Genomic DNA, 17,913 nt, shown 5'->3' on the forward strand with positions numbered 1-17,913 from the left:
CACTCATTCTCCTAGGAAAGTCTGAGCTAAGTGGTTCCTTTTTCAAGGAAGCATGATGGCATGCTCTACCACTGTATCATTGCTTACAGGTTTAATGTTAGTAACACCTGAAATAGGATCCCATTTTACAAGTTAGGAGTGTGATGAATGGAAAAACCATAGTTTACCAGTCAATATATATGGTTTTAGTGGGCACGCTACATACAGGCATATTATATATATACATATACATATATATACATATACACACACATATATATATATATATAAAACAGATTAGGAGACATATCAAAATACATAAAAAGATTTGAACTATTGTTTAGAATAATTATTAAAAGATGATATTGCTTACTATCATACATTATGTTATCTCAAAATATGAATGGCCTCTCCGTCATAACCATAAGATGTACAGACAAGTGAGAGACACAAGCGCTGATCTGTTTAAGTGAAGATAAAAATAAGAGGCAGGGAAAAATATGGTGCCAAAGATATTAAGTCTCCCCAGAATGGGCTCTTCCACATGGCTTTCGACTTCAAATTAACTTTTTGACCTGAATTATTGTTCTTGGTTTCTGCAGACTATGAAGAAATGAAGAACTAAATGAAGAACTTCAAGGAGAAGCAATAAGCTACCACAGTGCTGAGTACATTCCAAGGGAATACCTACTACATCTGCAACTTATAATTTATATACCAGAGAAGAACTAAAAGTTATCAGGCACTGTTTTTAATGTATGTCTCTTCCCAGCTATTATTACTGCTCCCAAGAATAAAACATTTTAGGAGTAAATGGCAGCTCACTCTCCTAGCCCTGAGAAATCAAAGAACCTGGAATAAAAACTGGGATAAGGTAGTGTTTTTGTAGAAGCACATGCTGTTCTTTCCTAAATGCCTTTCCTGGACATTTACTGTATTTGCCTGGACACAGGGAGTTATAGATTCCTCCCTAAAAGAAGATTCTAAATGTATCATTTCTTTTACAGATGACTTAGGGATACTTGCAGCAGCAGGCTTTGACTCAATCTAGAACTACTTTCCTGACAAGTAGGGCTGCCATATTAAGAATTTCTTCTTCTAGTGAGTAGCCTGGAAAATTGAATATGGTGAACTTATTTATCAGGTCAAATTCTGTTAAGTGTTCTATCTTAGTTCTCAGGACTGAAAACTACATCCTTTATGCATTGCTAACACTAAGAACTGTTTATAAAAGAAAGAATCACCCCTCTTGCTTTCAAAAAAAAACAAAACAAAACAAAAAAAATCACCACCAAACCACCACCAAAAACATACAAAACCAGAAAAACAATCATCACTTTCATCCTAAATCACATTTCTTTTTGGGTAAAGTTTCTCATAAGCCAAATGGAATGGAAGTAATTAGGAATACAGATAATAAATACTAAAAAATTCAGTATAGTCATCCTTTCCAAATATTAATAAGACAGTTTTCATTACTTTTTGTTTTTCGTAAAAGTCCTAGTGAATTTTTTCCCAGATGAACAAGTGTGTCTATTTTACTTGTGCATATAAGATTTTATAAAAGCATAAAAACAACTCAAAAGTATTTCAAGATTCAATCTGCAGAATTTTCATTTATTTCACTCAAGATATTCCTAGGTAAAAGACCTTGGATCAAGTTAAGACTGATCTTGGATCAAATTATGAAAGCTGTGTACCTGTTTATTGCCTGGAGACAAAATTCAAGTACACAGTAATTTTTTCCCAAGAATCTGTAACTGCACAAATACTTGAAAAAATCTAATACACATTGATTCTCAAGACAATAATGACAATACTTTGGCAATTATAAATGAACACATTGCTGAAAGCCATTAGATAAAAAAATCCTCAGAAGGACTACTGATGTGCTAATGTTATGACAAAATTTCCTATGTGTGTTTATACAGAAATAATGAATCCTAGTTACAAGTCTACACATTCAGTATTTGTTAGAGTCTGTAGGCAGCACAACAATTTGCTATGCTCAGGAATAAATCTCTCTCTCTAGCATCACTTGAAACTGGACTGCAAATCAGAGTGTATATGCCAATTACAAATGGGAATCTTGACATTCATTCTTTAGTCTAAGGTGATCTACAGTCAACAGTTTTACTTCAATTTTTCATAATACTGTATAAATGCCATTTAGTCTTTACACTAATCTTTTGCAAAGGGAGGAAGCAACCATGAACCATGTTCAATTTTATTTCTGCTTAGGAAAACCATTTTCTTTCAGACATATTACTAGCATGTAACTGTATGAATATTTCTGGACCTTTATTTTTCTTTTATATTTGTTTTAATAACTTTCTGCCAGCTATAAATTAAACTTATCTTAACTGATGGTGTTGACCAAAGAGATTACATTGAAGGTAGTATAATTTTTGAGTGTGACCTGATAATTCAGCTTCCTTACCAAGCTTATTACAAAAAACTCCTTTGAAAAATCATACATTTGGAAACAATACATTTTCTACAATAATAACATAATAATCTTACATAAGTTGCAGAAGTAGAAGATTGTCAACAATCTCCTGAATGTAAGTATACACCAGGAACTCTGTACAATACTCTACCTTTCTAAGTGGAATGAAACTATCAATTATCTCTCCAGTAGAGAAGTTCATCACAAATCCTTGCACTGGTTCTGACTCTCCAGGATAAGGCATTCCATTAACTGCAAAGAGCAGACCACCTGCAACAACATTGGATTTTCTGTAACAACTCACAAACTGCAAACTGCAGAGCAGATCAATGATAATAGATAGTATACATGAAAAAACCTGTCAGGCTGGCAGAGACAGAGGTAACTCAACAGGAAACTAAGTAACAATAGAGAAATTAAGTAAGGTGTCAATGGGCAAAATTTTATCATTTAAGAACTGGAAATGTACAAATGACAAGAATGAAGAACACTATTTTTACAGATTGGGTAAACAAAAGCAGGAACGTAGAAGAGTTGAAAAAAAAGAAATCATGCTTTAATATGGATGTTTTCTTTGGCAGTAAAAACTTTTAAACAGAGAATCAAAAAGGCAACCAGTGGGACCGCAAGGATGTGAAAAAGGAAGCTCAATACTGGTTACTTCTCACTGCTGAGTATGCTGGGGGGATTCTGACACACAATTTTTTTTTTGTATCCAAGATGCAGAGAATCCAGTTCAACTTCAAGGAGATATATAAAAAGCTTTAGAAAAGTTGGAGGTTAGAAAGACTCTGGGCATGGATGCCATCTATTGAAGTTAAGAAGGAAGTCAAATGTGAAATTAAGTAACTCAAGCCAAACTGTGTCATCTAGCTCTGTTAACAGCCACGCTTCCAGACTGAGGAAGATACTGAATTCTGTGCAATGGTTATGTGTTGATATGAAAAGCATCTGGAAAGACTTTTTATTGAATTGTCAAACAGATGGCAGAAGAGCTTCAAAGGCAACTGCAGGATGTTGCTGCTATGAGAAAAAAAAAAAAAATCTAGATCTTATATACGTGAAGCTTTGATTGGAACTCACAGTGACAGCTCAAGATCAAAGAGCAACCACAAAAGGTCTCTGAAATCTTTGGCAGCATGTGCAGCAGCAGTCAGTTTCAAAAGAATGTTAAGCAACAACAGGAAGAACATTAGTAAAGGAGGACAAGTTTGCCACTAGGTAAGAAGTCATGCCCACATGTTGAATACTGAGTGATGGTTAACTGTCTGCATCTCAAAAAACCATTAGAAAAACTCATGGGCAACAAGTTTATAGATAGAGACTATGAATACAAAGTCAAAAGTTATCACCTACCACATTTAAGACAAAGTAGTTGTGGGTGTGTGGGGAGAAAAAGAGGAGCAGACTGCAAAATGCAATTGACTTGCACTCCCTCCCTAGAACACATCTCCTGCTGCCACTGCCAGAAACAGCAGTGGGCTTTACACATCGAGTATCTCAACTTGAACAGCATTTGTTAAATTCTTGGAAAATGAAACAGAGATAAACTCAGTATTAAATCTGATACCAACTAGAGAGTCAGGGGTCAGACATTCCAAAATTCCTAGTCCAGTTCTTAACATTTCTATTACTTTTGGTATTGGTTTTAATAATCTGATTGAAAACCTTAATACAGTAATTGTATTTCATCAAATTCCATCAAATTTCAACAGTACAACTTTTAAATTAGAACTATTCGCTTTCAGATTTTTTGTTTTAAGAAACTCAACACTTTTCTTGATGGCTTGGAAGCTTTATAGTTTGCTCTTCTTAATGGAGCTTGAAATGAATATTTTAAAACATAATTTCTAACGAATTATTGACCGTGCAGTCACCAGGAAGCAAACAGTATAATCTACTTGTTGACATCACATTTAGGGAGCCTAATCAGTCATTTCTCAGCAGCAGAGATTTATGCAAGCTTCCCTTCCTGCAAATTGGAAAAACAGACAGCTCTAAAATTTTCCATTACATCAACACCACCTTGAAAGAGAATAAATATCTGGCTGAAGATACATAATAGAAGTCTATAAAATATTATGTTACGTATTGTGTCATATTGGCAATCCTACAACTACTACCTGAAATCTCAAGAACAGGAAAAAGAATTACCTGGAGAATATGAAACAGCAAACAACTCTCTTCCAAACGATTTGTGCTTTATCTCTCTTACAAACTCCCCAGTTTCTAATCTGAAGCACTGAATTCGACCATTTTCCCTGTCTGCAACACAAAGCTGACTCAATTCAGAGATCAGAGCTAAGCTGTGAGGGATGTGAAACTGTCCAGGTCCGGCTTTGCCTGAAGTCTCTGCAAAACAAAATATCCACAACATCTGTTGAGGTACACAGTGAAACTGTCAGTTTTGTTTCTAATAATATTTCACATAATGCAACAAAGCACTGGGAAAAGAAGAAGCATTATTCCATTCTTCAAGTAGTTTTACTCATTTAGGGAAGATGTGATTATCTTCAATATTAACTTTGTAAAATCCAAATCCGTATCTATTCCTCTACAATATTTGGTAAACCTTACTCTGATTCCTCAGTCAGGCTGAAACGTAACTTAAAATGGGTGAGATAATGTCACAAGTCTTAGAAAAATGGTAAAGGCTTAAGCAATTTGATCAATTTTTTATAAAAAAGATGCTTATTTTTTTTTGAAAGTCAGAACATTTTATTGATACAAAAAGACACACCAACACGTATGTTAAATATGTGCTAACAGGCTGCTGTATTTAGTAAAAACAGATACCCACAACAACACAATTCCAAAGTGGAATAAATAGGAGAAAACTGGAACCCAATGATAAAGGAAAAAAAAAAAAAAAAAAAAAAATCAACTGATGCCTTCAACATATGATGGTAACAGAACCTCACAATTTTTTTTTTTTAATGCCAGCAGTTTCGCAGTTCATGACAACATGAATTGATGACAGAAGAACCAAGAATTCTAACCTTCTCCCCACTGCATGACGTACAATCCATCTGGAGAGAACTGAATGACGCGGCTGTTGCAGTAGCCGTCAGACACATAAATGCTGCCAGTGACCGGATCCACAGCCACATCGGTTGGTTGACAGAAATGACTGCTGTCACTGCCTGGCTGCAGAGCTACTCCGAGGATCAGCAACGGTTCTTTTGCATCCACACCCAGTTTGAAAACCTTTTTAGCCAATGGGAAAAGAGAAGAGGTTTCAACTATGGAGGGTGAAATAAGAAGAGGGAGAACTGCCAATAGAAAGTATATATATTATTCTGCATAAAGTAACTGAATATACTAAATACAACCTTAACGTTCTGATTATGACATCTACCATCAGCTTTATAATAGTTTTGATTCTGAGAAATTTTTTAACATAAATTTCCCATGAGTACAGCGAGCAAAACAGTTGCCATTCCGAGTTAGAGTTCACAAGAAAGCTGATTAGCAAAGATTTAGCAGAAAAAGCTGCCTTCTTTTGAAAGAATCACTTTTTAAAAACAGGCATTTCCACTTCTGAATACTACACTCAAGTTACCCCACACACAACTATACTCCATGAAGGTCAAAGGGATCTATTTCTGTGGGCACATTCTTAATGTTTGTCTTAACAGACCTTACATAAATATATTTTAATTTATTATTTATTTTATATATATATGTATATATATATACGAACAGACCTTATATAAATAGCTTATATCATAAGCTCACATAAATCTCACAGAAAGCAAACAAACAATAATGGCAAAATACTAATGTTCAGTTATTACAGCTTCACAAACGTACCTGATGGAGAGCTACATCAGTGACCCAGTAGTTACCATCTTTATCTATACTCAAGCCATGTGGTAGATAAAATCTGCAAGCATAAATACAGAAGAATCAAGTTAAAAACTTCTGAGAATAATGACGTAAAGTAGATTTGCAGATTTCATTTTTTAATCATGAAATAGCAATACACTAAAAAAAATTGATAAAGTACTGCTCTACTAATAACTTGTTGGCATTTCACAAAAAAGAAAAATATTTATCTAGCAGTACAGAATTTTCTTTACAAGAATGTCTCAAATCTGGAAGTCACTTTATCTCTGCATTCTCAGCCAGGCTAACATTTGATGACTTTAAAGAAAACAAACAACATTGCATTTCTGCTAATCTGTCTGGTAGGTTAAATGAAATAAATTGGTAGAAAGCAGATGTAATAAAGAAGGTAAACAATTAGATTATTTGCTGATTTTTCTGATGTTTAAGAAACTCAAGAGGTTACAATCACACAATGCAATACAAAACAAGCATGTGAAAATGGGTTGGCAACTTTTGGGACTCAAATATATGGAAATGTTAGTAGTTCTATTAGTAAGGGCAACAAAATCCACACAAACCACAAAACTTACAGATTTCCGCCTGTGGAACGCAGCAGCTTTGCGTTACTGGGATTCAGAACAAGAATTGTGTTTTGTTCGATCGGTCCAAGTCCTCTTTGTTGATAAACAAATTTGCTGTCGAAAGAACTAAACAAAAACATTGGAATACAAAGCCAGTATTAGAACAGTCCAGTGGTGACCAGTACACACGAAACTTAAAGTCAGGTTATGTATTTTAATTCCAGTGCGGGTTACTTGATTTTTTTTAATTTTTATTTTCTTACTGTATTATTGTTGTCTTATTTTATTATTTTATGATCCTAGGAGTTCTAATTTAGGATATCTGCATTTCCTACTAAGGTTATGACATCCTAATTCAAGGAGCAAACAACCAACTCAGCAACAACTAAAGATAATTCTAGAGCAAGCTGGCAAACCAAAAAGCCTTCTGAGTTTTTTTTATTGCTATTGGGCTTTGTTGTTTCTTCTTTTTTCTTTGCCATGGCAAATAAAAACAATGCAGTCTAAGTACAGACACAGTAAATCACCAGGGCATAATTACCAGAATGAACCAGTGTAATGTATACATACATATATATCTTACCTGCAAAGCTCCACGCACAATTTTCAAAGTAAATGGAATTTATTAATAAAAAAATTATTTAAACAATTATAACATTATTATGTACTCTGGACATTAAAAACCAGAACTGATTAATGTTCCAGACATAAAACTACCATACGATAAAACTACCATACCATAAAGAAAATAATAATCAGCTTTTTGTATTCCTACAGAGAAGCTGGCTATTCCTTCAACACTTCAAATTGAACGCATTCAGCCTTCAGATGCTCTGCTAACCTTCATTAAAATTCTATCAACAAAATTTAGATATAAATGTTAAAAAATGGTACTAGAATATGGATAAAAAATGTTAATAAATGACGTGCTCTGCCCTCCTGCCTTATATTTTTAAGACCATTTTTAATCCCCCTAAGAAAAACCCAGACATGACTGATGCAACTTGGTAAACAAGAATATATTTCGTAGTCACAGACAAGATAATGAATATAGCTATTAAGGCTTTAAATTCCATAGTCCTAACAGCCTAGTCTCTCCAAAATATTAAATATTCATATGTCTAGAATTTTTATTGTGGAAAAGCAACACCAGCTTCATTTGTAACCAGAAAAACCTGTAAAATAATGCATTCAAGTTTATACATAGAATAGGATTAAAAAAAAAAAATAGTGTTTAGATATCATCTTTATGTACGCTGACTATCTGTTGCTACTTATTTATCTGCTGACAAAAATCAATATATCCTGTTAGCTGGAAATAATCATGAACAAAATGTTACTACAACTCTCTGCAGAGCCCTTCCTGAACACTTTGCCAAGACACTATGTTGAAATGCACAGAATCACAGAATATTTGAGGTTGGCACGGTCCTCTGCATCTTTTGGTCCAACAGCTGTTCCGGAAAGGCCACAGTGCAGGGTGCCTGTGCCCATGTTCAGGCAGCTTCTGAAGGTCTCCAGGCCCCACAGCCTGGACCTGTACCAGTGCTCCACCACCCACACAGCACATATGTGCTTCCTGATGATCTGAGTGAACCTCTTGTGCTCTGATTTGTGCCCATGGCCTCCTGTCCTGCTGCTGGGCACCACAGAACAGAGCTTGGCTCTGTCCCCTTTGCACTCTCTATTCAGGTATTTATAGACATTGATGAGATCTCCAGCCTTCCCAGCTGCCTCACAGAAGGGTATATCCCAGTCCCTTTATCATCTTCACATACAACACTCTGGGTTAAAGAAAAAAATAAAAAGAACAAACCCACAAAGTCTCCCAAAAAGGCCCAACTCACATTGGCTAACTTCAGTAAATGGCAGGGGCCCTGGTCCCGATACTCCTAAGACTTTGTTGCAGGCACAGAAGACCACTGGAAAAGCAACACTGGACAGAGAGCTAATCCTTGGCAGCAGCACAGCAGTTTCTAAGATACTTGGCTAATATTACATCTCTATGTATGAATGCAAAGACTAGGTTTGGGGCCAACAATCTTACTCTGCCTTCCACAGCTGCATGATGGATGTTTGTTTGCTACCTATTTATCTTTGCTAAAATGTGTTAGTTACGCCCACATTAATGGATACAAGTGGATACAAGTGAAGGTCAAGCTCAGTGGACACTATTAGTATTAATCAGCACAGCTAATCACAGAAGAGAATCTTAGTGAGGGTACGCATTCCATGAAAACAACAGCAACAACAAGAAGAAAAAGAGATTCTAACTGACTAGTTAGACAGCTTAAAAAACTATCAACTTTCCTGATTATTATTCTGGATCCTAGAAACAGCCCTGCCCAGAATTCTAAGCTTTCTCTGTTAATAACTACACAGCTCTTCTGGGAAATGAGTGGTTTCAGCATAAATATGAGACCGTACAGTATTTTCAGCAAAAGAAGCTTACTGAACACTGAAATGAGGATATGGAATGGAATTACTTGCATCTTCTCCCTGTAAAATTTTCTTCTCTAGGAGTTAGACTTGTGTGCTACAGAGCCACTCTTCCTAGGGCTTAAGACCATTTTACAAGGTAGTCAGCATTTCTTTCTTATTTGATAAATGGGAATAAAAAATATTTAAAAATAAACAAACAAACAAAAGAACACCTTATTGTTAAACATTATATTGCTCTGCTCCCATCATTGTTTTCTAGTAGATTATGCAGTTTCATATCAAAGGACAACTAAAATATGCTGAATGTCGCAACTTCTAACTTCAAACTCCAATTTCACAGCTATTTTTCTGCTTCTCAGCTGGACACTTCATACTAACATAAACAATTTAGTACCACATCTAGTGTCTTTCTGGCATGCTATGTATTAAGCTTACACAGATCACCTGACCTCATAACCCTTGAAAGTACAATGCAGAGCTCTATTCTTAGTCAATATCCAGACTAAATTAAATCTAACTACCTTGTCAGGTATGCAATAAAGGTTCAAGAAAGATTCTATATTCTTTTTTTTTTCTTTTTTTTCTATCATTTACTCACAGTCAGTCTTTTTTCATCATGAAAACCAAAAGCTTTCAAATGATTAATTGCTCAACCAGGTGAATAGTTCCATCTTTTTGCACACTGCACACACAGCGTGAAAGACTAAACTGAAAACAGTATGTGGTAAGAGAACATGAATAATTTAGAGGAATTATTATTATTTTATTTTTTAAACTATGCCAAGAAAGAGCTAAGAGCCACTGAAAAAGCTGCTACTATATTACAGGACTTGACATTGCATAACTGCTCCAAAAGCAGACTAAGGCTGCCTTACAACACAGCACAAAGCATTCATTCAGCTATATTTAGTTGATCAAGAATCCAGCTTTTATGGCATATATTAATAACGCATTGGAAACACTTGCACAGTTTCTAATAGCACAGATTCTTTTTTTTTTTTTTAAATCTGTTCCTGTACAATGCACTAAAATAGAAGAATTCTGAGCTTTCAGGTTCAATTGATCATGTTTAAGATTTGCAAAGAAAAATATATACTCAATTACCTATGTATTTCCTACTAAATACATTAACTTCCGAGTTAATTTCTTATCCTCCACATCTAAAAGCGACAGGAACGACACAATTATTACACAAAGGAGTATTGATTATATTAGGCCTCTGAACTTTGAAACATGGTAACTGATAGGGACAATAAAGAAGCAGCAGAAATAAGAAGTCATAAGAAGATGAACTAAAAATGAATGCACTTCATTTGCAAGAGGAAACGTAACAATATCGAATGAAGTGCTTAGCTAGCAGATACAATAATTCTTTGAAGCTGACTTTTTCCATACAGTGTCCAATGTCAAACTCTAGAATTCACTGATAATGGTGTAAAGGTTTCGCAGGGATTCCTAAACTATAAATAAAAATAAAAGTGAAAGACAGCATTATATAAACAGGGCCACCATACTCTATTTGGAATGTTCTGTCCTTAGATTATGGGTGTATTAAACACTAGAAGAATGGCTTTTCTTCTCTTTTTGAGATTACACTAGTTTTTAATTGTCAGTAATGAAAAAATGTTCTGAGCATGTTCTCTTTAACAATCAATTTTTTTTGGCCCCAGTGGATACAGAGACAGATGTACTCAATCCAGATGAACCAAAACTAGCCCTGCATGCCTTACACCCACACATTTAGTAAATCTTACTAAAATATAATTCTTCCAGGCTAGTTAATCCAGACAACAACATGGAGAAGCGGGAATAATTAAGATCACACTAATTTGGGCATGCAGTTTTGGAACCAGATGTACAACGATCTTAATCCTTAGAGAAATGTTCTTATTGTCCAAAGCTCTGGCAACCCCATAAATGACACCTGTCAGTCACAAGCTCTGAGTCTCCTCAAGGCACTTTCAGCCAAAGAGTTGAATTTTAAGTAGCAAAGGATCTGTACAAAGAGCTGAATCTTAAATAGAAAAGGATCTACTTTGTTTCTTCAAGAAGACACTCAAACAGCATACACCAATTTGATCTTTTAACATGTAATTCTGCAAAGGATCTACTTACTTTTCATCCCAAACATGATCACCTCTGTGGAAGATAACTAGGTTGTTCTCAGGGTCCAGAGCCAAACCAGAAACTTGGCCTAGTTTGAGGTCTAACCCTGGCCACTCCGTAGCCTCTTCTATGTGGAAATCTGATCAAAGAAACAAAAGACATTAATGCAGTGTATTTATAAAAACAAAAACAAAACAAAACATAAAATTGGTAAACAGGAGTGTTTAATATTGTATGAATATTACCTTACATGCATAATTTTCATGAAAACACTGCAATTCAATTCCAAGCATAATTTTATTGCAGTAAAGCATGCACGAACACTGGTATCCGTTATTTGCAGGAACACAGACATTTCAAGACTTCTACTGACTTCATTCTTCTGTGCCTTATAAGCATATAGCTACACAGATTCTAGATGTCTGAGGAGCTCTGTAAATACTTTCTAATACTGATCGATTACAGAAACACACAACTGTTAATCATTATATAAAATTATGTATATATATTATAGTACATAAATATTTTTAATGTACATGACAGGCATGAATAGGAAACGGATATCTAAGTTTGATGAAAGAAACAAAGGGCATAATATCTATCACTGTTTATGAAATAGGACACTGTTTAAGAACAAATGCAGAGCAGTTTTTAAGTAACACAAATCTGATCTTCATACTAAATCAAAAGTACAGGAATTAAGCAAGTGAACAATGCTAACAAGTAGGATACTTCCTGCACTTGTCTTAAATTGTAAAACTCCCCAGTGAAGAAGAAAGAAAAACATAGCTATAACTAAGATTAAAATTAGAAATATAAAAAGAAGTTTGCTTTAACCTATGTTGTATGTAAAAATTGAGTGATTAAAGGCAGAAAAAAAATTGGAAAAATTGCAGAGTGTTGACTAAGAAAATTAATTTCTCACAGATAAAGTGCTTAATATGAAATCCAAGAGGTTGGTTTGCATTGCTGCTGCATTATGAAAGAAAAAATGAGATGGGACACAAAGCCCAACCTCTTCAACCTGACAACCATAACCCCCACTTCCCTTAATACTGTGAAGAGGTGCAGAGGACAGAAAACAACCTTCTACAATCTACTCCAGGAAAAGAGAAAAATAGTGCTGAAACCTAACTAAGACATATATTTTACCTTTGCAAACATATCTTGATATTTATTGCAATTTTATCTTTGCAGCTTTAGATAACAGAGTAGGTTACAGAGAATCTAAGGCAAATCTAAGACAGTCATCATCTGCTGTGAACACAATCAACCATGAAATTCTGAAACAAATTATATCCTAATCTGTAGTAGTTTTAGTCTAGAAAAAAAAAAAAACTGCAAGCTAAAAGAACTGTGAAGAAAAAAATTACAGACGTTCAAAAAATCCACAGCACCTCTGTACAGTACTGATCATTAACAGCAGGCACAGTGCGAGGTACACTCGCCTCAACCAGGACACTAGGGTTTCAAAAGGAATGAAAGGATGCAAATCCAGTGCCACTTGTCCATCCCATACTTATGCATGTTTAATGTTTTGATGTTGCTTGATCACTAAGACTTTTCAAAAAAAAAAAAATCTAGAACATCTGCAAGTCTAAACACAGAAACATACATTTTGGTCTTTGTAAAATTCAGTTTCTCAAAAGTCATGTACCTGCAAAATACAAAATTTTGTTGTCCTTTTTAAAAGGCTAAAAGATTGCTGATAGATAAAACCAATAAAATAATAGAATCATTTAGGTTGAAAATGACTTTAAATATTCTTAATCACAAGAAATTGCATTTTCTTACAGTTTTTCAAAATTCATTTATTATGTTTTTTTTTTTTTTTTCCCTTTGATTCACACAGGAAGCCCTCGTAAAAAGGTGTATCCAAAAGGGAACTCACTTTTCTTACAAAAGCTTGCATACTAAATTCACATACATCTGAAACTATTATTAATTCCCTACAAAAGCACCCACAACCAGTTACATATGAAACCAAGCAATGACTTACACCCAATAAAATAACTTAAAAATACAGCTATACAACAATCAATGGTTTTGTTGTAAATGTGACTTCTAAACTGAGGATCAGAACATCTGAATGGCAATTCTTCTGATTCAGTAACATTATTAAGAATTAAACAGACTTCCAAAATGCAAATCGGCTTCTAATTTCCCTAGAATTGAAAGGGTGAAGCCTCTATTTATCAGTAAAATTACAACTTACTCTCTGTAAACCCTTGGCAGATCTTAACGTTATGAATTTTATTCATTCACTTCATTTACTCTCCGTGACCATAGTTTTTATCTACATTTTGACAAATGTAAACAAGAGCTCTAAAAGGAGTTTTTAAAACTGGAAAATTATGCTGTAAGCTACAATTAGGAGATGCAATTGTGCTGTTGCAGTGATCCAGTACAACATGACTGACCAATGAACAGTCATACAGTAATAATATAACAGTGCGGGAACAGCAGTGGCCTAAGCTTATAGGCATAATAATTACAACAACCTTACTTACCTGGTCACTAGAGATTTCACATCAGTCACATGTTAAAAAAATAGAATATTTGGCAAGACTAAAAAAATTAAATTTTTACAATTCTGGTTAAGCAGTTAAATGAAATTGATGTTGTAATTTTGCAGAAGCCACAGTCTTGTAACAAGCAGAATTTTTTAAATTCAATATAATAGTTTTATGAAGGGTGCAATGTTTCTTTTCATTAAATCATCACAACTTAAAGCCTTAAATCTTCTTTCTCTATTAGAGAAAAAAAACCGTTAAAGAAGCAAGGCTCTGTTTTCTAGTACACATAGATCCTAAAGTCTGGATGTGATTAAAGACTTTATTGCACTAAATATTTTACCAAAAGATGGCGCTGACAGCTTCTGCTGTTCAGAATTTCTGTAATTAGCAGTCAGAAACAATGGGAAAGAACGCTAACATCATTTCAGTTTTGCTTTATCTCAGAATTGCAACTTTTAGAAATGCATTTATTAGTGTTCCGCCAACATATTCCCTTCAGATAAATACAGAGCAACTAAAGTATCAGAGAAAACACTTTCTACAGTCAGAATTAATGCCATAATATGGTGTTGTGAATAAGGCATTTATTCACTTCGCTGACACTCTTTCACCTGAATCAGTTAAAACAAAGACTTATCCAAGCCTTTTTCCTTCTGCACATCACATGTGATCATTTTGAAGTTAACAAAATGGTTTTGCAGATATATGCATGCTACCCTTCCAATAATTGAACTCCACTGTTGCTTATGGAATCACATTTAACTTGTTAGGCAAGTGACAATATCCTGTTGTTTTTTTTTTTTTTTTGCCCTCTATGCTAATACTTTGACAAGGCTTTCATTTAACCAACTGAAATAAGAGTCCCTAGCTTTGGCTTTCCATTTAATACATACCTAGAACTGTGCTGAATTTGAATACTGTAACAAAAGCTCACATAACACTATATTTTGAATAGAAATAAACAATCAAATGAATGATGTATAATTGTATACAACAGTACTTTGAAACATCAAGTTTGTTGGTTGCAACATAAAAGCAAGCATGTGCTGCTGCAACTCACGCATACAGATGACTTCCATGCATACATATCAGTTTTTGTTTTGTTTTGTTTTAAATAAGATACTGATCACATGCTGCATTATCTGGCTTTCCACATTAGCAAAACTAAGCACAATCACACAGACAAAAATGCAACTAAAACAAACACAACACTTCTAAGGTTTCTGCTGTCATGGAAACCTGAAGGGAATTAATTGTAATCCTAGTATAATGCAACGGCCTGTGCAGAAATATTAGGATAGCCAAAGCCAATTTGTAATGAATATTTTACTTCTGAAGAGTTTTTCATCATTAACTGCAACTCTTTTGGAATGAGGGAAAAAACAGCCAACAGAATTACAGCACTGAATCTCAAAAATCTTGTGTCTGACAAACCAAATAAATCCAAAAAATTAAAGTACAGCAGTTATCTCAGTGACTACTTCACAGTAATTAACTGTATTAAGAAAACTCCTCACTCCCTGTGATTAGCATGTACTTTTGGTTTTAGCCAGTTTTAGCATTATTGATACAAAATCTTTTAAACTGGAAAACAACCTCTACAATCCAAACAGTACCAGTACTGTTTTTCACATATGGAGGGGAAAGAAAACAATGAAACCCCTCTTAAAATAAGGCAGAACATTTTCACAATTAGGAAAGCTGCTATATAAAATACTTCAAAGTATCAACTGATATTCCCTTCAGATTTGCTAATGTGGATCACAGCTCTTAAATGGCATTTCACTGTATAAAATTAACCCCTAACCCACCTCCTGTATTTTCTTTTTCCCAGCTTCCCTCAGCATGCTTAGGCTGTTGTAAAGGAAACTGTTTGTTTTCTGGTGGCCTCAAGGTAGACTCTAGTCTGTGAAATTTGTGAATTCTGTCTCTGACAAGAACAGTACTGTCCCTCTCATGATTTGTGATCTCTCTGGCAAGGTCCTTCTTTTGGACTACATTAGCAATCTCAGCTACAAGATCTGATTCTGCCTTTTCTGTAGGGTTTTGTTTATGCACGTGAACAACATCTTCCCTTTCTCCTAGCAGCTTGGAAAGCAGAGAATAGAAATCACCTGTACAGAAAAGAGAAAAGAGGAGAGGAGGAAAAAAACCCAAAACAACAATTATAACAGATCAGTTTTAGAAAATTTCAGCAAAGCACATGTAACATAGTTATTCAAACAGTCATTGCCAGTAGCAGCATTGGAGGGAATTGTGTCTCAGGAATTCAATGAGCCAATCCTGTGGTATGAAAAATTGATGCCAATTCATTATAATCTCTCATTTGCACAAAGAAGTCTACTTATACCTGACATTTTGGCATCCAATACTCATTACTCCTGTACGTATGCCCTTGGGAAAAAGAAAAGGGATGTATATAATTATAAGATTATTTATCTAGATTTGAGCAATTACCTTTGCAGGTCACTGCTGACTTACTCTGTTTTTATATAACAGAGGTGTAAAAACTCTATAGTTACTCACTTGTAAAGAGAATAATACACAGTCACAATACACGCCAAAATACATTCTTTTGAAATCTGTCACCACATAAGAAGCTTAGTCTGAAAGAGAATAAAGCTTCATAAATGCAAACAGACTTATAACTGAAACACAGAGTGGTCTATTAAATATTCCTATACTAATTCAGTCTGGGTCTTGCCCTTCTCCTCCCTGCAAATCACAGAATCATAGGGGTTGGAAGGGACCTCCAGAGATCATCGAGTCCAACCCCCCTGCCAAAGCAGGTTCCCTACACCATAAGAATGGACTTCAGCCATAGATTCAGCTAGAAATTCAGAGAACAGTATTTTCCCATTTACAGTCATTGGTACAGTTGTCTTAAGTATTTCACTAAATTCCAGAACAATTTACTGAACCCAAAATTAAGTCTGCAAAGTCCAAAGGAACAATCTTCTCAAAATACTCAAGCCAAACCCAACTGTTTTGGTGAAAGTCCATTTTCAACTTTTTTTGGTAGAATTTAATAAAAATGATGACCAATGTATATCCTACTAAACAGGAGGTACCCAGCTTGTTTGAGAGTTGCGTAAACAAGTCTCAGAAACTACCATCAGTTCTGTTATGAACAACAGAAGCTACATGACTTGAACAGAAAGAAATATTCAATATGCACACAGTTCCAATTCAAACAATTTCTACTATTCTATTTCATTTTAAGAAAAAATAACTCATGATTAAAAATTTGCATTATTTCATACACATCACAGGATAAAAAAATTATACTATTTAGATAAGAAAAACTATAACTATTACAGCTTTCACAAAGAAATCAGAATCAGAAACCACCACTCGCACCCTGGAAATTATGTCTTTTGAAAACATCCTTAAGAGGATCTGTCATATTTATAAACAGTCCTACTTCAATGATTTTGAGTAGCATTCTACTCAGCGTCCTTGCAAATGGAGTATCCCAGGTGAAAACTCCTGTCAGAAAATAATTACTCAAGTAACAGGGCCAATTTCAAAGAAATCAAAAGAACAAAGCAAAGCAAATTAGTTAAGAGAAAAAAAACCTGTCATTTAAAAAATATGAACTATTTGCTTCAAATACAATTATGGAGCCTCAATGCTTCATAATCCATATAATGTCTTTCAACTAGTCCAAACAGTAAGAACAAACAGACATTTAAGTAGTATGATATAATGGAAATTTCAAATAAATACCATATTTACTTCAAGAAACTTCCATAATTATTTTAATCAGGTTCAGTAGTCCCTGAAAGCATCCAGGAATTCTTGACGATGAGGGAACGTATCTAGAATTTCCTTTATATAGAAAAGCATTTGGCATTAAGGTGGTTTTCATTAGCCTTAACTGTATATTTCCACTATTTTAAAAATAAAACTAAGTTCCTAAGTACAAACATTCTGATTTTACCAATGGACAAAAGGAGACCTGTAGAAGAAAAAGTATGCTGACTTTTTTCTAAGCAATAATTTCCAA

The 17,913-nt window shown here is 34.5% G+C and overlaps 1 protein-coding gene across 8 annotated transcripts in view; it reads right to left on the reverse strand.

The window, feature by feature from the left end:
- The window catches only part of PAM (peptidylglycine alpha-amidating monooxygenase), a 123,055-nt gene that overhangs the window by 7,950 nt on the left and 97,192 nt on the right, over nt 1–17,913 (reverse strand). For 7 of the 8 annotated variants that reach the window (XM_052700992.1, XM_052700987.1, XM_052700988.1 and 4 more), the window contains 7 exons: nt 15,716–16,018; nt 11,398–11,527; nt 6,850–6,966; nt 6,242–6,314; nt 5,428–5,635; nt 4,583–4,780; nt 2,580–2,698 (listed from right to left, as the gene is read on the reverse strand). In XM_052700992.1, the coding sequence (XP_052556952.1) occupies nt 2,580–2,698; nt 4,583–4,780; nt 5,428–5,635; nt 6,242–6,314; nt 6,850–6,966; nt 11,398–11,527; nt 15,716–16,018 (1,148 nt within the window). The remainder of the gene's footprint in view (nt 1–2,579; nt 2,699–4,582; nt 4,781–5,427; nt 5,636–6,241; nt 6,315–6,849; nt 6,967–11,397; nt 11,528–15,715; nt 16,019–17,913) is intronic. The other variant, XM_052700994.1, reaches the window with a different exon arrangement.

Source organism: Tympanuchus pallidicinctus, unplaced genomic scaffold (assembly GCF_026119805.1).
Source record: "Tympanuchus pallidicinctus isolate F22 unplaced genomic scaffold, pur_lepc_1.0 scaffold4, whole genome shotgun sequence".
NCBI classification, from domain to species: Eukaryota; Metazoa; Chordata; class Aves; order Galliformes; family Phasianidae; genus Tympanuchus; species Tympanuchus pallidicinctus.